This window comes from Erinaceus europaeus, chromosome 3 (assembly GCF_950295315.1).
Source record: "Erinaceus europaeus chromosome 3, mEriEur2.1, whole genome shotgun sequence".
Classification (NCBI taxonomy): Eukaryota; Metazoa; Chordata; class Mammalia; order Eulipotyphla; family Erinaceidae; genus Erinaceus; species Erinaceus europaeus.
In genome coordinates, this window is record NC_080164.1 from 152587207 (window position 1) to 152611326 (window position 24120).

At 39.2% G+C, this 24120-nt stretch overlaps 1 protein-coding gene and 1 non-coding gene across 4 annotated transcripts in view; both read right to left on the bottom strand.

The window, feature by feature from the left end:
• The window catches only part of TMEM33 (transmembrane protein 33), a 33807-nt gene extending 10895 nt beyond the window's left edge, over positions 1 to 22912 (bottom strand). For 2 of the 3 annotated variants that reach the window (XM_007527006.3, XM_060188122.1), the window contains exons 1-8: positions 22768 to 22912; positions 22519 to 22586; positions 17081 to 17175; positions 16409 to 16596; positions 13327 to 13394; positions 12095 to 12228; positions 10589 to 10672; positions 380 to 500 (exon numbers count right to left, since the gene is read on the bottom strand). In XM_007527006.3, coding sequence (XP_007527068.2) covers positions 380 to 500; positions 10589 to 10672; positions 12095 to 12228; positions 13327 to 13394; positions 16409 to 16596; positions 17081 to 17175; positions 22519 to 22563 — 735 coding nt within the window. In that variant the 5' untranslated portion in view covers positions 22564 to 22586; positions 22768 to 22912. Of the gene's footprint in view, positions 1 to 379; positions 501 to 10588; positions 10673 to 12094; positions 12229 to 13326; positions 13395 to 16408; positions 16597 to 17080; positions 17176 to 22518; positions 22587 to 22686 lie in introns of all 3 variants that reach the window. The other variant, XM_016189959.2, reaches the window with a different exon arrangement.
• Positions 19530 to 19663, bottom strand: LOC132537972 (small Cajal body-specific RNA 14). Its single transcript, XR_009549371.1, has one exon. It is a non-coding gene; the product is annotated as a small Cajal body-specific RNA 14 (non-coding RNA).
• Positions 22913 to 24120: the final 1208 nt, after the last annotated feature.

Consider the following 24120-nt stretch of genomic DNA (forward strand, 5'->3'; position numbering starts at 1 on the left):
CCATAATGAACTCAGGTCAGTTATGAATTCAGGTTACCAGTAAGGTTTAAACAAAATTTAGAGCCATTTCTACAGAGAAAAATGTACTTCATGATAAAGGCACAGCAGCATCTAAAAAAAGTGTTGACACATTTATCACAAGATACAAACATCCTTAACCATTAGCAACAGAACACAGTAAAATTTTCTCAGAAACTTTCTAAAAGGCTTGATGAACATGCCAAGAAAGGGTTTTTGTTTTTCACTGAGATGCACATATGTAAATTTTGTAAATTGCATTGAGGTCAGTTTTACACCTGGAAAGAATCCTTATCAGAAGTACCAGTTGCTAATAATGCTTATATTACATATGATTTAGATGGATGCTCAACTACGCAACTGTTGGAGCCAGTCTGCTTATAAAGGCAATGCTCTGGAGACAAAGTCTTCTCACAAACAATGGGCAAGCAGGTTTCATTATTATATGCTCAACAACAATCCTCAGTTCGTTAAACAAGGTCCTGTAAGAAAAAAAATTTTTTTTTTCAGAAATAAGGAAAAGATAACATAACAGAAAGCAAACTGATGGAGGAATTTTTCAGAGTTATTAAGAGTTGCAGCATACTTTTAGTAAGAAGTAACAGAGAAGATGCTGAATATTGGAGCACTCCCTTGAACAAGCTTAGTCGCTTTCAGATGAAAGCCCTCAACATCCAATATCCTCTACAAAAAGTTAGTTACATTCAAATTGTTTGCTTCATCTCCTGCCACTCTCTGCCAAGACTCCTAAATGCCAGGTAAGCTGAAATGATTACTAAAAAACAGGCTGTAGACTTAGGTAAACTCAAGTTGGCCACACTACTTTTTTTTAAAAGATTTTATTCAATTATTAATGAGAAAGATAGGAGAGAGAAATAACCAGACATACTCTGGTACATGTGCTGCCGGGGACTGAACTAGGGACCTCGTGCTTGAGAGTCAGTGCTTTATCCTCTGTGTCACTTCCTGGACCACACTGTACTCTTTACCTTTATTTTGTTCTGGACACATAATACATTTTTATCCTAGCAGATGCAAAGTTATATATATATTACTGTAATTTATAGGTAATCTGAAATATCAAGAATTCTGACTGTTCACATTTTCACTTTATGTGCTAAGTGACCTGCAAAAAGATACAATTCCTGTTCTAGCTTTCTGTATTATTTATTTATTTATTTATTTATTTATTTACCAGAGCACTACTCAGCTCTGGCTTATGGTGGTGCAGGAGACTGAACCTGGGACTCCAGAGCCTCAAGCATGAGAGTCTCTTTGCATAACCATTAAGCTATCTACCCCTGCCCCCTGTATTATCTTTATGGATAGAAAGCAATAATATACTGTTGGGGAGAGAGAGAGAGAGAAGGAGAGAGAGGGAGAGAGGAAGGAGATATAAGGGGTCAGGGAGATAGCGTAAGTAAAAGATTCTCATGCTTGAAAGCACTTGGGTCACAAGTTCAATCCTGGCTCCTGGCATCAACATAAGTTAGATCTAAATATTCTCTGATATTCCTTCCTAAATAGCTTACTTTCTTTTCCCCTTTATTTATTTTTTCTTCCTCTCTTTAATATTTTTAATGACAGAGACATACAGAGAGAAAGATGCACAGAGAGAGCTATCAGAGCACTGCTCAGTTCTGGTTTATGGTGGTGGTGGTGGTGGTGGTGGGTGTTGAATCTGGGACTTCTGGTGCCTCAGACATGAAAGTTTCTTTGCATGTCCATTATGCTATCCCCCCATCATCTTTTTCTATTTACATGTCTATCTCCTGCAATAATCTATCTTTATTATTCTGTCTGTGTTAGAGAGCAGAATATGGATCAGCCATTTATTTTAGTCTTTTTATTGTATAATGCTAGGGCTCTAAGCAGGGGAGGTATGCATTCTACTACTGATCCACCACCCTGATCGATGAAATGGTGCTTTTTTAATACAAATATTTTATTGGGGAAATAATGGTTTATAGAGTAACTGTTGAAACATGGGCGGTTTCTTATCTCCCATGACAGGTTCCTGCACACCACTCCTACCACCAACCCAAATCCCCTTCACCACAGGTACTGCATACCCTATGTCCTATCCCCACATCTATGCTCTTTCTCCTAGTCCACTGTCCATTGTTTTGCTGCAGTAATCTGACACTATCCAAAATTCAGCCTCTGTTTCCCTTTTCTTCCCTACCCTTGAAAGTACCACCTATAAGTGAGATCATTCAGTATTCATCTTTCTCTTTCTGGTTTATCTTACTTAGCATGTTTCCTTTAAGTTCCATTCAAGATAGGAAAAAGGAAAATACTTCATATTTCTCACAGCTGAATAGTCTTCCCTTATATATATGCACTACAATGTCCTCAACCACTTCTCTGTTTTTGGACATGAGTTGCTTCCAGGTCTAGGCTATTACAAACTGTACTGGTATGAACATAGGTTCACACAGATCTCTGGATAGGTGCTTGTGTGTTCTTTGTATAGGTTTATAAGAGAAACTGCTGAATTACATGATAGAACCTTTTCTTGTGTTTTGGCGACCTTCCCCACCTCCCCCAATTTTTTGATAAGACAGAGAAATTGAGATGGGAGAGGAAGACAAAGGGGGCAAGTTAAGATACCTGCAGACCTGCTTCACCTGTGGGGAGCGGGGGGCTCAAACTGGGATCCTTAAGCAGGTCCTTGTTTCATACTATGTGCACTGAACCCGGTGCACTACCCACCCACCCCACTTCTTCTTCTTCTAGCGTTTGCCCAACCACCCCACATTAACTATTTAGAAGTGTTCATCTTTCCCCACATCCTCACTAGCACTTGCTGTTTCTTCTTTTAGCTCAGTTCTGGTTTATGGTGTTATGGGGACTGAACCTGAGACCTCAGAGTTTGAGAGTCTGCATAACCATTATGTTATCTCTCTTTCCCACTCTCTTGTCTAATATATGACATAATCACAGGCATAAATCTCACTTTTGTCTTAACTTGTATTTCTCTCATAATCAGTTACTTTGCTGCACATATTTTTATTTGCCACCTGTATATTGTTTTAGTAAAAATTTTACCCAGATCCTCTCCAATTTTTTCCTAATTATTATTATTGGCTTAGGTTTTGTTTTATAACCAGAACACTGCTCAGCTCTGGCTTATGGTGGTGGCAGTGCATGGGATTAAACCTGGGACCTTGCAGTCTCAGGCAAGAGTTTTTTTACATAACTATTATGCTATCGCCCCCACCCATTCTCCCCATTTTCTTCTTTTTTTAAAATAAAAATTTTATTTATTTATTTATTCCCTTTTGTTGCTCTTGTTGTTTTTTACTGTTGTTGTAGATATTATTGCTGTTGTTGATGGATAGGACAGAGAGAAATGGAGAGCGGAGGGGAAGACAGAGAGGGGGACAGAAAGATAGACACCTGCAAACCTGCTTCACCGCCTGTGAAGCAACTCCCCTGCAGGTGGGGATCCAGGGGCTCGAACCGGGATCCTTACACCGGTTCTTGCACTTCGGTTCTTGCACTTCGTGCCACCTGCGCTTAACCTGCTATGCTATTGCTCAACTCCCCATTCTCCCCATTTTCTAATGGGGCTAGTTTATTTTTTGTGTTACTGTTGCTGAGTTTAACGAGCTCTTTATATACTCTGGCTATAGCCCTTTGTCTGATATATGGCATGTAAAGATCTTCCATTCAGTACGGTGTCTTTCTGTTTGATATTTCCTTTGGCTTTACAGAAGCTTTTCAGTCTGATACAGTTGGCTTTTTTGGTTTGTTTTCCTAGCTGTTGGACTTGATTCTTCAAGGGCACTTCTGAAACAGACATCATGTCAATGTTTACTTCTGTTTATTTGATGGTTTCTGATCTAATGTCCAAGTATTTGATCCACTTGGAGTTGACTTTTTTGTGTGGTCACATATGGTGGCCCTGTTTCATTCTTCTACATGTTTCAACCCGATTTTTCCAATAACATTTGTTGAAAAGACTCACTTTTCTCCATTTGATATTTTGGGTCCCCTTGGTTGATGATATACTTATGAATGAGAGAAAGAGGAAGACAGAGGGAGAACTAAAATATCACTTAGTATATGGATGCCAGGGATCAAACTAAAGACTTCAAGCTCAAAAAGCCCAGCACTTTACTTACTGTGCCACTTCCTAGGCTATAAAATGGTATTTATATATTTTTAACCAGAGCACTGCTTAATAAGTGAAATATGTATTTTTTTAAAAAGTAGTCACATCACTTATTATTGGATAAAGATAAAGAGAAATTGAGAGAAGGGAGACAGAGGAGGGTAGAGAGAGACACCTTGTTAAGCTACCCCCTGCAGGTAGGGACCAAGGGTTTGAACCTAGGTCCTTATGCACTGTAATGTGTGCGCTTAACCAGATGTGCCACTGCCTGGCCCTGTGACTATTAATTTTATTTATTAGAATCATTTTTTCCCCCAGCAGTGAATGTATATTGATAACAAGTTGATTTATTTTACTAGAGACTCACAGCTGAATGCAGTAGGTGGTTATTCTTATCATTAGAAATATCATGATGAAGATACAGATACATGGGAAGACAGATGAAAATTCACTGAAGGTGCCAAGTCTTTTGAAGTCTTGAGTTCTGGTACATGGGTGCCTGTGAGTGCTTGCCCTGCCAGTCTTAAACTATGGAAGAAATGAAGTTTTGTGAAAAAAGGAACTAGATCAGGGAAGGTTTTGGCTTTTTATCTTGTGGTGGGAAGAACATTAAAAGTATATCATTTCCAGTGGTGGAGACCATGATGATATTTGATCTAGAAACACCATTTCAGGGGTGAGGGTAGAGATAGCATAATGGTTATGCAGAGCCTCGTGCCCGAGGTTCCAGAGCCCCAGGTTCAGCCCCTGCACTACCATAAACCAGAGCTAAGCAGTGCTCTGGTTAAAAATATATAAATATCATTTTATAGCCCAGGAAGTGGGCGCAGATGTTGGTGTACTCTATTAAGTGCATGTGTTATCATGGATAAGGACCCAGGTTTGAGACCCTGCCCTCCACCTACGTGGGGGAAGCCTCACAAGCAGATCTGCAGGTATCTATCTTTCTCTCCCACTCTCTATCACTCTCTGCCCTCTTCATTTCTCTCTGTACTATCATATAAAATAGAAATTAAAGGAAAATGTAAATGCCCTCCAGGAGTGGTGGATTCATAGTGTGGGCACCAAGCTCTATCATAACTCTGGTGGCAATTATAAGATAAAGTTGGGCTGGGTGTCGGCACAACTGGCTGAGTGCAAACATTACCATGAGCAAAGACCCAAGTACAAGCCCTCAGCACTTAACTGCAGGGGGCAGCTTCACAGGTGGTGAAGCAGTGCTACAGGTGTCTCTTTCTCTTTGTATAACCATTATACTCTCTTTTTTAAAAAAATAATATTTATTCCCTTTTGCTGCCCTTGTTGTTTTATTGTTGTAGTTATTATTGTTATTGATCTTGTCACTGTTGGATAGGACAGAGAGAAATGGAAAGAGGAGGGCAAGACAGAGAGGAGGAGAGAAAGATAGACACCTGCAGACCTGCTTCACCACTGTGGGGATCCGGGGGCTCGAACCGGGATCCTTCCGCAGGTCCTTGTGCTTAACCTGACTCCTGACTAGTTCTTTTTTTTATCTACTGGCTTTAGCAATGGCATAATCTAGAACAACCTAGAGTTCCTTTGTAATAGTGCTGACAACAAACTTCGCAGTGGAAATAAAAATGTGTATCTGGGGGCAGGTGGTGGCGCACCTTGAACATATTACTGTGTGTAAGGACCCGGGTTCAGCCATCCAGTGCCCAAGTGGAGGGGGAAAGCTTTGCAAGTGGTGAAAGAGGGATGCAGGCGTCTTATCTTTCTCTCTCTCTCTCTCTCTCTGTCTTCCCCATCTCTCTTGATTTCTCTCTGTCCTATTCAATAACAACAATGGCAACAAAGTAGAAAAAACAGCCTCCAGGAGCAGTAGATTCATAGTGCAGGCACTGAACCCCAGCAATAACCCTGGAGGCAAAAAAAAAAATTAATGTGTATCTGTGTTGTTCAATACAGTGGACATCAGTTATACATGGGCTTCTGAGTATTTGAAATGTGTTTAGTGTGACTCAGGAGCCAAGACTGAAAATTAACAAATTGTAACTAAATTTAAATGGTTAAATGTGGTTAGTGGTTGTAGTACTAGACAACCAGCTCTGATCAATCTGTACTAGACATCTACAAAGGACTGATAGCAGTAATGAGAACATGACAAGTGAAACTAATATAAAGACAGGCTGTCTTGAAACCCTTAACAACACAAAAGTAAGGTATAAAAAATGTAGCATTTAGCTTTATCTCTATTCTCAGCTCTGACACTATCTTTCCAGACAATATTTTTTATATATTTATTTTTCCCTTTTTGTTGCCATTGTTTTTTATTGTTGTTATAGTTATTATTGATGTTGTTGTTGGATAGGACAGAGGGAAATGGAGAGAGGAGAGGAAGACAGAGAGGGGGAAAGAGAGATACCTGTAGACCTGCTTCTCCACCTGTGAAGTGACTCCCCTGCAGGTGGGGAGCCAGGGGCTCGAACTGGGATCCTTACACCAGTCCCTGTGCTTTGCGCCATGTGCGCTTAACTCACTGCACTACTGCCCAACTCTTTCCAGACAATATTTTTAGTCCACCTGCATGTTAACTATCAGGCTTAGGCAAAAATTACTAGTCATGGGCCCCATGGGTCATACTTGGCTAGCTTCTTCCCACCTGAAGGCCCCTAGTTTCGTCTGCTCTATTCCTATATTCGGGCTCCTGTTTACTAAACAATTTGTTGGGCTTTTTTTCTTACCACCTTTCAGGCACAAAGTTGCAGGCGCTACTATGATTCCATCCTGACTTCCCCAAGCAGACAACCTCACCAATGTGTCCCAAACTCTCACCTCGCTAGAGCCCTCCACACTATGGAAAAATAAAAACTGCCTGGGGATATGGATCAACCTACCAACATCCATGTTCAGTGGAGAAGCAATTACAGAAGCCAGACCTTCCACTTTCTGCACCCCATAAGGAACTGTGATCCAGGGGGCCAGATGGTGGGTACCCAGTTAAGCGCACATATGTGTTCACCAATATTTACAAACTCAAGTACTTTAATATGCTTATTATTAATATTTTTTATTGCCACCAGGGTTATCGCTGGGGCTAGGTGTTGGCACTTCAAACTTACTGCTCCTGGTGGCCCCCCTTAATTTCTATGAGATAGGACAGAGAGAAATTGAAAAAGGATGGGGAGACAGAGAGGGAGAGAAAGATAGACCCAGAAGATCTGCGTCACCACTCATGAAGTAGATACTTACAGGTAGGGAGCAGGGCCTTGACCTGGTCCTTGAGCTTAGTAACATGCGTGCTTAACTGGGTTCACCACCTACACTCAAGTATTTCACCTTTCACTGTTTTGTCCAAAAGGTATGTTTATAGGAGCTCTTATAAGACATTGACACATGCTTGTGCTACTACATGAGGAATCCATCTCTCTGTGGCTTATTTATTTATTTATTTTTGACAGGACTGAGAGACGATGAGAGGGGAGGAGGAGACAGAAAGGGAGAAAGACAGACACCTGCAGCACTTGCTTCACTGCCTGTGAAGTTTCCCCCTGCAGGTGAGGAGTAGGAGCTTGAGCCCAGGTCTTTGTGCACAGTAATGTGTGCGCTTAACCAGGTGCTCCAGCACTCAGCCCTCTCCACTGGACACTTCTAAATGTCTCTATGAGCTGATACAATTTAAGAATAGGGAAAGTACAGGGTGAAATGTTAATAAACTGGTCTATTTCAGTACATCTAAAAGGGGATAGGCAGTAGGAGGCTGAATGGGGAATGGGAACCCAGTATTATATGGTAGAAGATGACAATTTGGTGGAGGGGGAGGTGTGACTTATCTTAGAGACATGTGAAAAGGCAAGGGGGCAAAAATACATGGAATGAGATAAAACTGAAGATCTATTTACAATGAGGGAGCAAGAACCTATGTCTAAAGTAAGCTCCAATTCAGGAAGTATTAAGACAAAATGCAAGAAAACAAACAATAACAAAGCCCTCCAAAGTGAGATGGGAAAAAAACTCAAACAGAATTATATAAAATGAAAAATAAACTATTTATAAAGAACCTGAGAGAAGTCAAGTACTGCTTTTAAAACATAACCTTCTTTCAACCCTAAGAGGTTTTCTCCTCTACCAGTGATGGAGTTAACATTTAAATAACTTATCTAAGGTCATAACCTATGGACAGCTAATCTTTGACAAAGGGGCTCAGACTATTAAATGGGGAAAGCAGAGTCTCTTCAACAAATGGTGTTGGAAACAATGGATTGAAACATGCAGAAGACTGAAACCGAACCACTGTATTTCACCAAATACAAAAGTAAATTCCAAGTGGATCAAGTGAACTTGGATGTTAGACCACAAACTATCAGATACTAAGAGGAAAATATTGGCAGAACTCTTTTCCGCATACATTTTAAAGACATCTTCAATGAAACGAATCCAATTACAAAGATGACTAAGGCAACTATAAACCTATGGGACTACATCAAATTAAAAAGCTTCTTCACAGCAAAAGAAACCACTACCAAAACCAAGAGACCCCTCACAGAATGGGAGAAGATCTTTACATGCCATACATCAGACAAGAGTTTAATAACCAACATATATAAGGAGCTTGCCAAACTCAAAAAGACAAGAAATAACCCCATCCAAAAATGGAAGGAGGACATGGACAGAATATTCAACACAGAAGAGATCCAAAAGGCCGAGAAACACATGAAAAAATGCTCCAAGTCTCTGACTGTCAGAGAAATGCAAATCAAGACAACAATGAGATATCACTTCACTCCTATGAGAATGTCATACATCAGAAAAGGTAACAGCAGCAAATGCTAAAGAGGGTGTGGGGTCAAAGGAACCCTCCTGCACTGCTGGTGGGAATGTAAATTGGTCCAACCTCTGTGGAGAACAGTCTGGAGAACTCTCAGAAGGCTAGAAATGGACCTACCCTATGACCCTGCAATTCCTTTCCAGGGGATATATCCTAAGGAACCCAACACATCCATCCAAAAAGATCTGTGTACACATATGTTCTTAGCAGTACAATTTGTAATAGCCAAAACCTGGAAGCAACCCAGGTGTCCAACAACAGATGAGTGGCTGAGCAAGTTGTGGTATATAAGCACAATGGAATACTACTCAATTGTAAAAAATGGTGACTTCACTGTTTTCAGCCGATCTTGGATGGTCCTTGAAAAATTCATGTCAAGTGAAAGAAGTCAGAAAGTGAAGGATGAGTATGGGATGATCTCACTCTCAGGCAGAAGTTGAAAAACAAGATCATAAAAGAAAACACAAGTAGAACCTGAAATGGAACTGGCGTATCATACGCACCAAAGTAAAAGACTCTGGGGTGGGTGGGTGGGGAGAATACAGGTCCAAGAAGGATGACAGAGGACCTAGTGGGGGTTGTATTGTTAAATGGGAAACTAGGGAATGTTATGCATGTACAAACTATTGTATTTATTGTTGAATGTAAAACATTAATTCCCCAATAAATAAATAAATAAATAATTGTTTCCTTCTTTATTATATATGTTTTTATTTCAACTGGAAAGTCCTTTAAGATTGAGACATGTCTTAACATCTTTAAATTTTTTTAATTTAGACATCTTTAAATTTACTGAGCTTTAAACACTACTTTGGAACTGTTCAAGACAACTACAATCTCATTTTTATTTTTATTTTTTTATATTTATTTATTTATTCCCCTTTGTTGCCCTTGTTTTATTGTTGTAGTTATTGTTGTTACTGATGTAGTTGTTGTTGGATAGGACAGAGAGAAATGGAGAGAGGAGGGGAAGATAGGGGAGGGGGAGAGAAAGATAGACACCTGCAGACCTGCTTCACCACCTGTGACTCGACTCCCCTGCAGGTGGGGAGCCGGGGGCTGGAACCAGGATCCTTATGCTAGTCCTTGTGCTTTGGGCCACGTGCGCTTAACCCCTGTGCTACCACCCGACTCCCTACAATCTCATTTCTTAAAAGAAATACAAAAGGACTTCATCAATCCCAGAAAGGCCCAGAAGTTAAATTTACAGAATCACTACATGTTCCTAAATTATATCATAAAAGCTAAATAACCCTTTAAAAGTTACAAATAAATACTTCATATATATATATATAATTTTTTTTTTCCCTCCAGGGTTATCGCTGGAGCTCAGTGCCTACACTACAAATCCACTGCTCCTAGAGGCCATTTTTCCCATTTTGTTGCCCTTGCTGTTGTTATTGTTGCCTTTGCTATTGTTTCTGGATACGACAAAGAGAAATCAAGAGAAGGGGAAGACAGAGGGAAGAGATAGACAGACACCTGCAGACCTGCTTCACTACTTGTGAAGTGGCCCCTCCCTGAAGGCGGAGAACTGGGGGCTCAAACTAGGATCCTTAAGCTGGTCCTTGTGCTTCACGCCATGTGCGCTTAACCTGCTGAGCTACCACCCAGCCCTCACAATAATCTTAACAAGTAAACAGATTAAATCACCAGCTTACCGGCAATATGGATTTCTTCGAGAGGAATATCGAAGAGTAAGAAATCTATAGTATATAAAAGGCTGCAACAAGCTTCCTTGCCCACTGAAATAAACAAATAAAAAGATAATAAATATACATATCGATTCATAAGTATATTCTCAAAGCTTTTTAAATGTAATTTACTTGGAGAATATGCACCTTCAAATGTTCACAGTAATGTCCATCACATCCAAGTTACTCTTAAAAACGAAAAACACCACAAAATTGGTAAAGAGTAAAGTGTTATTGCTTAATAAACTTTTGTATAAACTTTACCCAGTTAGTCACACATTAAGTGTTTAAATGAAAGATTAAGTTATAGGTCTGTTAATATACTTGGGACTTCAACAAAAATTATTTGCCTTACTAATGAAATGAACACTTAAGAAAAAACACAAAACTTCATTTTTGGGGAAATGTAAAAGGTGGTGACAGCACATTTGGTTAGTGCACATTACTAAGCACTAAGGATCTGGGCTCAAGCCCCGGGCCCCCACCTGCAGGGGGAAAGCTTTACGAGCAGCAATGAAGCAGGGCTGCAAATATCTTTATCCTTATCTTCCCTTCCCCTCCCAGTTTTTCTCTGTCCTATCAAATAAATACATAAGCAAATAAAATATGTAAGGAAACCTTTTAAAAGTATCAATAATGAGGTCAATACTATTTTAACATTGTAATTTTTTTTTTTTTAACAAAGCACTGTTCAACTTTAGCTGTTAGTGGTAACTAGGATCAAACCTGGGACCTTGCATATGTGAGACCTGGGCTCTCTTCTAAGCCAGATATTCTGATTTTTAAGAGAAAAATTTTCTTACATATAAAGCATGTGCTCTATCAAGGAGTAACATCTCCAAACCTTGGAAAGCTTTCTTCTATAATTAATGTAAAGATAAAATATGGATACAGTAGTATATAACTGTTAATACTAAACCATACAAACGCACACACATATATGTATATATGTGTACATACATACACACACACACACACATTTCCCCCACCCCCACATATACTTAATCTCAGCATTACGCCACTTTTTTATTAAGAGAGACAGAAAGAGAACACAGCACTGGAGGTTCCTCCACTGCCATAAGAGTTCCCATGTGGTGCTGGGCTCAAAGCTGGCTGCATGCAAGACAATACAAGCACATGCTCCACTGGTGAGTGATCTCACTGATCCTATACCACGTATTTAGGGATTCTTTTCTAGTACGAGAAAAATCATCTTAACAGTGCACAATAGACTAAACTAGATTTTCTAAGATTCTTTCAAAGGGTGTAATTCTGGCATTTTCAAGATGATAAATCATGTGTAATAAATTTCTAGGTTTCCTATAGTATCCCATGTTCTCTAAAGTGAAACAATCATTGTTAAAATCAACCTAATTCTGTAACATCAACTGATGTAAGCAGAATAAAATATAAATTAATATTTGAACATGCTTGCTCAGTTACTAGCCTTCCCAGTCTCATTTTTATTCTTACCTGAAAAGCATAAAAACTGTAGCAGGCATCAAGAATATTTCATTACAAGCAATAAATTTCAGAATATTCTGTTGATTAGCACTTAATTTATCCAACATAGATCTCAGCAGAGGTAAACTATTTGAACCCTTTGCCTAAAACATAAGAAAACTGACATTAGTAATAATAAAAACATTTTTGATCCCTCATTTATTCACTAACTAATAGCATATGCAGGAACCAATACAATTAAAAAGCAACTATCTTGGAAATTATATAAAAGTTTATAAACTTGGGGAAAAGGTATTGTTTTACTCATTTTATTGTATTTTGCGTATCTAAAGAGTTAAAAAGGAAAGCATAAGTTCCACATTTTAATATCAAATTATGCTACATATACAATTAAAGTTTTTCTGACACATTAGCTAACTGAAAAAAAGAAATTAGAGTTTGATTACCATTATGGTTATGACCAAAGCACCATAGGAAGAAAAAGGCCAGCACAAAACATTTAGTTATTTTAATTTAAATTTTGGTGCATTGCAATCCCTTACTACAGCAAAGCTACTCAACTTAGTGTTCCAATTTAGGGTTAAGAAAAAACAATTTGGGAAGTAACATCTCTGGTTGTTAACCTAAAGTAATTCAGTAAAATCTACTTACAAGATATGCTAGAAATTAAATATTCACAGAACGAGAGATCTCTGATGAATTTATTCAGATCTCAAAGATTATAATTTTGTTTCAAGTAAAGAGACATTTCAATCTTCAGAAACTTCACTGGGATAATATTAAATATAGCTGTTCCTGGGAGTATGAATTAGCTTGCCATGCCCATGTCCAAAGAAGACAGAAGCCAGACTTTCCACCTGCTGCACCCAATAATGATCCTGGGTCCATACTCCCAGAGGAATAAAGAATAGGAAAGCTTTCAATGGAGGAGATGGGAATACAGAACTCTGGTGGTGGGAACTGTGTGGAAATGGACCCCTCTTATCCTATGGTCTTGTCGATGATTATTAAATAATAAAACATAAATAAATATAGCCTTTTATCTATAAAACATACTAGTAACTTATAAAATTTCAACAATAAATAAAATTCCAAAATTAAAACATTCAAATCACTAAACACTTTAGAATAAGTCTGTAAAGAGTAGCGGAACCTTTTGTAGTAAATGCCAAAATATCTTAAGAACTCAAATTCATGTCAATTATCTATAACCCCAGAATAAAATAACAAGTTTTACTTACGTCAAGGACCTTCTTTGTGTATGTGGCAGCATGAAGCAAAGAGAATAATAAGACTGGAAAAATACTCACTGGAGCAAACAATTAAGAAAATTTAAAAAGTCCACATAGATTTGAAATGGCATCTGCTAATATGTGCTCAGTAACAGCTTTTATGGATATATTTTATAGTCAAATGTTTTAATATGTAAAGAAGTAAGCCATTTCATTTTCTAAAACTCAGTTTTACAAAGAAAATATGAGTTTCCATTATTTCTAAATGAATAACAAAATATTGTATACACTTGCAAAAATTAATTTGAAATTCAGGTCAACCCAATGGGTTAAATAATGCAGATTTTCACTACCTAATGCCCACCTTGGCTAGAATAATTTATGCCTTCAATACGGTCTTTTGTACAACTTTCATCAGATCAACTCTTAGGAAAGAGTCTGGGTAATAGTTTAAAGACTAGTTCCCAAATTTTTTCAATTGTAGATATTTTGTTCCTACAAAAGCTCCATTACTTTGAAATAATGCACCAATCGGGGAGTCAGGCGGTAGCACAGCGGGTTAAGTGCATGTGGTGCAAACCACAAGGACCCATGTAAGGATCCCGGTTCCCGGTTCGAGCCCCCTGGATCCCCACCTGCAGGGGAGTTGCTTTGCAAGCGGTGAAGCAGGTCTGCAGGTGTCTATCTTTTTATCCCCCTCCTCTCTCCATTTCTCTCTGTCCTATCCAGCAACATCAATAACAACTATAATAACTACAACAATAAAACAGGGGCAACAAAAGGGAATAAATAAAATATAAAAAAAAAAAAAATGCACCAATTAAGCTGTTATAGTTAGTGTGTTCACAAACTGTTCAAATAAAGACTGTATATATAGTTTAGATATACTCAACTAAAAGCCTCATTAGAGGCTTAACCACAAAATCCTGATATTTATTTTATTTTTATTTATTTATTGCCTCCAGGGTTATTGCTGGGGCTTGGTGCATGCACTACAAATCCACTGCTCTTGGAGGCCATTTTTCCCCAATTTGTTGCCCTTATTATTATTATTGCTGTCATTGCTGTTGTTGTTGGATAGGACAGAAATAGGGAGAGAGGGGAAGACAGAGAGGGGGAGAGAAAGATAGACACCTGCAGACCTGCTTCACCGCCTGTGAAGCAAGCCCCCCACAGGTGGGGAGTTAGGTCTTGAACCGGGATCCTTATGCTAGTCCTTGCGCTTTGCGCCATGTGCACTTAACCCGCTGCACTACCACCCGACCCCCAGAATCCTGATATTTAAATTCATCTGTTCGGTGTTACACTGTAGACATACAATTTTCATTCTGAAGACTGGAAATTGCTCAGAATACCTTATTCACCTGAATTTCTGTTGGGCTGATGACAACAAAATGCTTCAAGTATTTCCATAAAGTAGTATCGACTGTTAGTCAACCATGGATGCAAATTCTTGTTCTAACAATGTTTGCACTTTCTTAAGAAATAAATCATTATGCTTTTCAATACCAACTGAAATTAATGTGACATGAAATGACTGCTGTCACAATCTCAATACTAAGTTATAACCAGAATTCATTTAAGACCCAATAGCTCCTAATTTCCAAAGGGCAAATAAGTTACTAGCCTCTGCCCAACTAATATAATTTTGCCCTGCCAGTCATAAAAATTAAGTAAAACACCAATTTTCTGAGTATATATGCGTATGTACATGTTCCGTGTATAATTTTTACTTTGTTTTTATTTTATTTTTTGGATAGACACAGAGAGAAACTGAAAGGGGGAGATAGAAATATAGAGACAGACACCTACAATAGTTTTACCACTTGTGAAGCTTCTACCCTCTAGGTAAGGAGCGGGGGATTAAACTCAGGTCCTTGTGAACTGTAGCATGTGTGCTCAACCAAGTGTGCCACCACCCGGCCCATATGTAAACTTTTTTAATGTGTAAATTTTAATATTCCTTTATGATTCATAGGGGCCTTTCAAACTGATAATAGCTACAACTTTCTTAAGAACACTGTTAAACCCCATTGTTTCCTAAATAATTTTAAAACACATACTATCTGAAAAATTGATTTAATAAAGAAGCAATGTTGGGGGAGCTGGGCAGCAGCGTAGGGGGTTAAGCACACAAGGTGCAAAACACAAGGACCGGCATAATGATCCCGGTTCAAGCCCCAGCTCTCTACCTACAGGGGGAAGCTTTGCAACTGGTCAAGCAGGGCTGCAGGTGTCTCTGTCTCTTTCCCTCTCTATCACCTCCTTTCTCTTGATTTCTGGCTGTTTCTATCCAATAAATAAAGATTTTTTAAAAAGTGTCTTTGGAAAAAGAAATATTGTTAAGTCCTGCTCTGAATCTGAATCTTCAAATATCCATCTCTAAGAGAAACTCTTCAGGCCAAGAATAAAATTAGACATTAGGGAGTCAGGCAGTAGCGCAGCGGGTTAAACGCACATGGTGCAAAGCGCAAGGACCAGCGTGAGAATCCTGGTTCAAGCCCTGGCTGCCCACCTGCAGGGGAATCGCTTCACAGGCGATGAAACAGATCTGCAGGTGTCTTTCTCTTTCTGTCTCCCCCTCCTCTCTCCATTTCCCTGTCCTATCCAACAACAATGGCATCAACAATAATAATTACAACAATAATAAAAACAACAAAGGGAACAAAAAGGACAATAAATATTTAAAAAAAAGAATTTAAAATTAAACATTAAATCTAAATTTCCAGGTCAGTTCTTTAGAATATAGATTTCTACACTTCAGAAAATTTTAAAATTATTGTATAGACAGAAATTGAAAGAGAAGGGTAGAGAAGAGAGAAAGACACCTGTAACAGTGCTTCACTGTTTATGAAGCGGCTTCTCTGCAGGTGGGAATCAGAGACTTGAACCTGGGTCCTTGTGCATGGTAACATGAGCATTCAACCAGGTATATCACCACCTGGTCCCTTATACTCAGAAATTCTAACAATAAAGATCTTCACTGAACCACAATGTCAACAAACCAACCTACTCACAGCTGAATGCTTCTTATGGGAAGAAATAACAGATTTCCTATATGCTCACTGTCCCAAAGGTACAAAAAGGATACTTGTAACTGGGTAGGAATTGACAAAGATGAGTGAATAGAGCAGGTAGTGGCAGCTGTCCTCTAATAAAGCCTGGGCCAGGAATGCTCTGCTTAACTGGAAGTGCGGTAATCTTTGGTGCAGCCTCAGAGCACTGGTAAGAGCATTTGCCAGCAGAGCACGTTGGTAAAAGCTTGCTGCTTCATGCAACCTGTAAATTACCAGAGAAATTATCAAGAGACATAAACAACCTCATCTCTTCTTCCTTTGTGAATTGCATCATAATTGCATAACACCTAAATCTATTACTTGTCAAGAGAAAAAATTACTTGACCTTAGAAGCACTACTTCATGTTTCACATATAGACCTATATGAAGTGTCATATATATATATATATATATATATATATATATATCACATTTTATAAACATTTCTGTTCAGTTAAAGCAAACAAAAAACAAACTTGATTCATCCCATATTTCCATTATTCCTCAGATTTTTATTGTTTGTTTTCATAGGCACACAACAGAAAGTATTCCTCTAGCTGAAAATATTATGTTTCAGTACTTCAAGAGTAAGACTTGTGTTTTATTGGTCCCCAACTTCTTACACTTTTAACAAGTCTTGCACCTAAAAGGTATTCCGTAAAAACCAAACAGCTGAATATAAAGACAAAAATACATATAATACATACCCAAGAAGCGGCAGAACAAACAAAGCAGAGCAATAAACTGTGAATAAGCGAGAAAGCCACATTGCTGTATCCAGTTTATTGGTCATCATAAATTGCTAGATTGAAAAGAAAAAATTTGTCAGTAAACTAAACCTGAGAATTACATCTATAAGGATGAAGATTATGTGGTTTTAGTCCTACTAAAGTAGTTTAGCCACCCTATAAGAATTTTTCTTTATAATAAAGTGAAAACTTTTTTAAAAAACCTTTTTTAAAATATTTATTTCCTTTTGTTGCCCTTATTGTTTTATTGCTGTAGTTACTGTTGTTTTTACTGTTGTCATTGCTGAATAGGACAGAGAAATGAAGAGGAGGGGAAGACAGAAAAGGGGAGAGAAAGATAGACACCTGCAGACCTGCTTCAACACTTGTGAAGCAACCCCCCTGCAGGTGGGGAGCCAGGGGCTCGGGGCCAGTATCCTTACTCCTAGTCCCTGCACTTTGTGTCATGTGCGCTTAACCCACTGTGCTACCACCCTACTCCCAAAGTGAAAACTTTTTAAGGCAATTGTATATGCTCAGTAAACAGCACAAAACACCTTAAAGTTTTAGTATAAAAAATAGAGGAAGTACTTAGGGGGGAAAGAACAGCTGTTACTTAAATATGAAACAGACTAATTGGGAAAAATTTTTGAACAGAAATTTAACTGTAATTCTCTATATTCCTTCAACCCTTGTAATACTGGCTGTATCTATTTTGAAAGAATGTTAAATAAAAACTAATTGCTCTCAAGAGATAATGACTATTCTTAGAAGTTTCAAATTCAAAAACTTAGGTCTCAGATCTGAGTAAAAAGGCACTATTATCAATCAATTTGGATCTGAAAAACATCATTAGGAGAAATGTAAAACTGTGGCAAGCCACCCACTATTGAACTCCTGGGTCTATGGATAACTTACATATATATATATATGTATATGTATATATTCCTAACATATTACAAGTATTCAAACTATAGCTCTCAGATATTAAAATGACACCTGCCTCTGGGATTTGGACTTTCTTCTTCCTTTGAAGTCCCTACAAGTCTTACCATAGTTTCAGTGGCCCTTCCATATAACACTTTGTTCTCCACTTTTTCTTTTTGCTACTTTTTGACAACAGCCATCATTACTTAACAAGCACAGCATCCAGATGACATATACGTTACAACGCACAAGTTCAACACCCCGTTCCCCACCAGCAGGAGGAAAGATTTGCCAACAGTAAGGCAGTACCATAGGTGCGTCTCTGTCTCTCCCCGCTTGATTTCTCTTTCCAATAAATAAATATTAAAAAATAATAAATACTAACTAGCACTATGTATAATGTACTGTAATGTATATTGAAGTAACATTTTCTCATTCAAATTGTGTTTTATTATCAGTTATAAAGTGTTTTTCTCCCCCAGAGCTCTGCTTAGCTCTGGTTTATGATGGTACAGGAGATTGAACTTGGGACCTCAGAGCCTCAGGCATGCAAGTCTGTTTGCATAAATATTATGCTAACTACCTCCACCCTCTAAAGTGATACTTATTTTCTTATTGTTACCAGGGTTACTGCTAGGGCTCAGTGATGGCACGATGAATCCACTGCCAGTAGCTGGCTTCCTTCCTTTCTATTTTTATTTGACAAGACAGAAATCGAGAGGAAGGAGAGAGTGAGAAAGATGAGACATCTGCAGACCTGCTTCATTGATTGTGAAGTATATACCCTGTACAGCTGGGGAGTGGGGCTTGAACTGGAGTCCTTGCACAAGTTGTGCCACTGCCCAACCTCCTAAAGTGATTTTTCTATTTTTAATAGAAATCAACCTCAATAATGTTTATATCAACTCCCAATACAAATATGTGAGGGCAAACTGAGTATGAAAAACTCACATTTACCCATACTGTGTACTTTGTATTTTATTTATTATTTCAGAAATAAACTGATTTCTGAATTCATGAGTCTTAACCTGAAATCTGAAACACCGCACTAAGCAGTCTAAGTCATCTCTAGGGAAAAGGTATTAGGGGCCCTGTTGTGGAGCACCTGGTTGAGTGCATGTTACAAAAAAGCTCAAGTCCCCGGGTTCAAGACTCCAGCCCCCCCCCCCCCCCCCCCCGGCAGGAGCTAAGCTTCGTGAGTGGTGAAGCAGTGTTGCAGGTGAAGCAGTGTTGCAGGTGTCTCTGTCTCTCTCCCTACCACCCCCTCACCTCTTGATTTCTGGCTATCTTTATACAATAAACAAAGATAATTTTAAAAATAATAATAAAAAGGAGAAAGCTACTAAAAACGTTTGGAATGGCCAAGAATGCAGTGCAGTGGTAAAGCATACACTTTACAAATGTGAGGCTTTGAGTTCAACCCATGGCAGCCTCTCCTAAAAAAAAAAAAAAAAAAAGTTGAGAATCCCATAAATTTTCTTTTTGTTATTGTTTTTTCAAGCATGTGTGGAGCCATCGCACAGAGAATCTGATAACTATACAGACTCTGTCGGCAGGAACCACATTTTGATGTGTGTGACTTCCCAAGGCTGTAGTGTACAACTAACAGATACAACCAGTACCAGGGACAGTCACATGCAATACATTTTCAAATTCAAGGATGTTTTATTGCATGTCTTTTTTTAGCTTGCAAGCAATTTCAAAGCCATGCCTCTGATCTAGTCTACTAAACATTACTAGACTGCGACTCCTCTAAATTATAATATCACCTGTAGATAAGTGGAAGGTTGAATATAGCTTACTGTGCAATTTCTATAACAAATGCTCAGACACAAGAACACAGTTTAAAATTTAGAAAATTCTCTTTTACGATCTATGTTTTTTTGGAAGCTCATACTTATTTATTGGATAGAGACAGAGAGAAACTGAAAGGAGAGAGGAGAGATACAAAGGGAGAAAGCCAAAGAGACACTTGCAGCCCTGCTTCACCACTCATGAAGCTTTCTTTCCCCCTGCAGGTGGGGACTGGGAGCTTGAACTCGGTCCTCGTGCATTGTAACTAGCGCTCAACCAGGTGTGCCACCACCCAGCCCCCTAATTGTATGTTTTTAAAAAGTGTATTTATTTATATATGATAGAAAAGGGGAGAGAACTAGAGCGTTACTCTGGTACATGAGATGCTGAGGATTGAACTCCCGGTCTTAAAAGAGCTCAGTGTTTTATTCACTGCCCATCTCTGGGCCATTCATTTTGTATACTCTCATGCTGGATATGTATCTTCTTACACAATAAGAAGATTTTAAAAGTACAATGGTTTACATTTTAAAATTAAACTACTGAGTCCGGGAGGTGGTACAGTGATAACGCTTTGGACTATCAAGTGTGAGGTCCTGAGTTTGATCCCCCACAGCACATGTGCCAGAGTGATGTCTGGTTCTTTCTCTCTCCTTTCTCGTAAATAAATAAAATCTTTAAAAAAAAAAATTAAACTACTGAGCCATATTAAAATTTTGAAAAAAAAGTAATAAATCTTTGGGTGAAAACTATTCAGTATCACATTATCACACCATAGAATATTTTCAACTATATGGCCTGGGAAGTGGCAGTGTTGGATTCTAAGATGAGGTCGGGAGTTCAATCCCCAGTATCAAATACACCAGAATAATACTCTGGTTCTCTCTCTTTTTCTTTAATAAATAAAGAAATCTTAACAACAAAAAAACTTAAAAAGGAAGTAAAGTATCTGTTCAATCGAGAATCTGGTGGGAATCAACTTAATCAAATCTTTTTAAATGTTTATTTCTTTCCCCTTTTGTTGCCCTTGTTTTATTGTTGTAGTTATTACTGTTGCTGTTATTGATGTCATTATTGTTGGATAGGAAGAGAGAAATGGAGAGGGGAGGGGAAGACAGAGAGGGGGAGAGAGACACCTGCAGACTTGCTTCACCATCTGTGAAGCGACTTCCCCGCAGGTGGGGAGGGGAGAGCTCGAACCGGGATCCTTAAAGCCCGTCCTTGCGCTTTGTGCCACAGGCTTTAACCCGCTGCGCTACCACCCGACTCCCAAATCTTCTATCTTCAATGACTAGATAAACCAACATGCTTACTAAGAATATAAAGATAGCGGGGGCCAGGTGGTGGCGCACCTGGTTGAGTGCACATGTTACAATGCGCAAGGACCCAGGTTCAAGTCCCCAGTCCCCACCTGCAGGGGGAAAGCTTCACAAGTGGTGAAGCGGTGCTGCAGGTTTCTCTTTGTCTCTCTTCCTCTCTGTCCCCCCCCCCTTCCCTCTTGATTTCTGGCTGTCTCTAGCCAATAAATGAATAAAGATAATAATAAAAAAATTATAAAAAATATATAAAGATAGCATATTTTTTAAAAGTTTACTAAGATATGAATGCACTGAAAACAGAATACCACTTGTGCAATACTGCTGTCAAAATTTGTTTGACCTGAATCTAGCCCATAATGGGTAAAAGAAATCAAACAGCTCCAACTTTTAGAATATTCTACAAAACAAATCTATACTGCAGAAAGACCAGGGAAAAAGGGGGTCGTGGGGACGGGACAGCAAGGGAATTGGCCTAGACTAAAGGCAGTATATTAATCCAAGCTTTCTGTCAATCCTGAAAGAATGTTAAGAAACAAGTAAGGAAATTGGAATATGGACTATATATTAGTTAGTAGTGTCAAATATCCTACATTTAACGTCAAGAACTACACCAACAGCTGCTTTGTGGTGATGCTGAATACATCTATTTCTGTGTTTATGTGTTAATCATCATGATATAAGCAAGTGACTCCAAAATGGCTGGGCAACAAAGAAAAGTGCATATAGAGATGTTCAAAAAGTAAAATCATTTGCTCGATCCACCTAATCAAGAGTGCATAAAGAGAGTGAAGTAATGTTTCAATTATCAATGCTGAATGACTAGGAAGTTGCGATCTCAAACGGAGCAATAACAACGCAATACAACTTCATTTCACAAGGTGTAAGGACGAGATGGCAGAGAAAAAAACAAGAAAGAGAAAACAAAAAAGGCTGCTCTCCTCCTTCCCTTTTTCTTAACAGCTACAGAATGGCATAGCACGAAGGCCTGAGTCACACTGCACAACCGCAGGGGGGCATCATCAGCCTTGCAATCAATCAGAGACCCGGGGCGGCAAGAGGCTCAAAGGTCCGATTCTGCAGGCGGCCAGGTGAGAGCCACCTGCTTCAAGCCAGTCCGTGGTAGCCTCTGAAACAGAAGCCTGTGATCTCCCTCTACATCTTCGCTCACGATCTAGTCTTTTCAACCGCTCCCCCCAATACCTCCCCCCCCCCCCCCCCCCCCGTCCATTAATCCCAACCCTCCAAGGCACTTCTTCTTCTTCTAGCGTTTGCCAAGGCACTGAGCTTCTTGGAATCTCTTGACTCTTTCACTTGCAACACTTCCTGCTTCTGCCTAAGCGGAGTAGGTAAGTCAAACGACCCTGCCCGCTCACTTACCACCGCGCCTGGCCCTTGGGGGCCGTTCGGGGCCGTTTCAGCCATGACTCACACGCGCGTCTGGGACGCTGCACACGGGGAGGCAAAAGAAAGAAAAGATGTCAGTGCCGGGGCTACGACTCCTGTAACCAACCCCCTTCCAGACCCCGTACCACCACCCTGCCGCACCCAGTCGGAATTTTCAGCCCCTAGAGGCAACTTCTGTGCGCAGACTGCCGGAGGGGGGGGTGGTCTCTGGCTGGAAAATACCTGCTCCGCTTCGCTGGGAGCAAAGCTGAGCTTCTAGAAAGACCGGAGAGAAGGCGGAGCTTCTGAGCAAGGCCCAACAGAGCAGACCCAATGCCGCCAGCTCCGGGTTATTGTTGAACACGGAACTACTCCTTTCACTTCCGTGAGAAAAGGAAGCTGTCATGGAAGGAAGCCCTGAAACAGTGCTCTGCTGCATTATGGGCAATGTAGTTTTTTTTTTTTAATCCGTACGGGTTCTCTTTATGAAAGGTATGTGTGTGCATGTGTGAAACTACTTAAACTGTAATAATCACTTCTTGCAAGCTACTTTGTGTCTTCGTTCATATAATCTCAGTCCTTCTCACTTCCTTTAGATATTGAAATTTTGTTTAAATTTGAATGGCTACTTAATTTCACTCCTTAGTGATACAATCAATCACTGATCTCTCTTTTTTCCACTAGAAAAATCCCTCACTGAAAACTGTGTGTTCTTATTCTATTAGATTGTTTATTCAATCTTTTGTACTGGGACAATTTTATGTTATTTATGAAGATTTTAAATTACAAGAAGGGAACATAAGCTCAACAATGGTGAATAGAAGAGGGTGGAGGACATTTTGCTGACACACATATGTATCATAATTATAATAAAAAATTTTAACTATCTAATTAAAATAAATAAAACCTTTGTCATAAAATACTAGTTATAGAAATATTTTTTCAGATACTAAAATTATTGGGTGAAATATTGATGAAGCTACAATATGGACAGAATTCTGTAGTATCACTGTAGCTATTTTTGAACACTAATGACAAAGAGAATGATTAACTTTCCTAAGGAAGCCAAATGGCAGTTGAAATTTTTTTTGATTTATTTTTTATTTAAGAAAAGATAAATTAACAAAACCATAGGGTATGAGGGGTACAACTACACACAATTCCCACCACCCAATCTCCATATCCCACCCCCTCCCCTGATAGCTTTCCCATTCTCTATCCCTCTGGGAGCATGGACCCAGGGTCATTGTGGGTTGCAGAAGGTAGAAGGTCTGGCTTCTGTAATTGCTTCCCTGCTGAACATGGGCATTGACTGGTCGATCCATACTCCCAGTCTGCCTCTCTCTTTCCCTAGTAGGGTGAGTCTCTGGAGAAGCTGAGCTCCAGGACACATTGGTGGGGTCTTCAGTCCAGGGAAGCCTGGCAGGCATCCTGATGGCATCTGGAACCTGGTGGCTGAAAAGAGAGTTAACATACAAAGCCAAACAAATTGTTGAGCAATCATGGACCCAAAGCCTGGAATAGTGGAGAGGAAGTATTGGGGGGGTACTCACTGAAAACTCTAGTGTACTTCTGCTTTCAGGTGTATATTTTGCA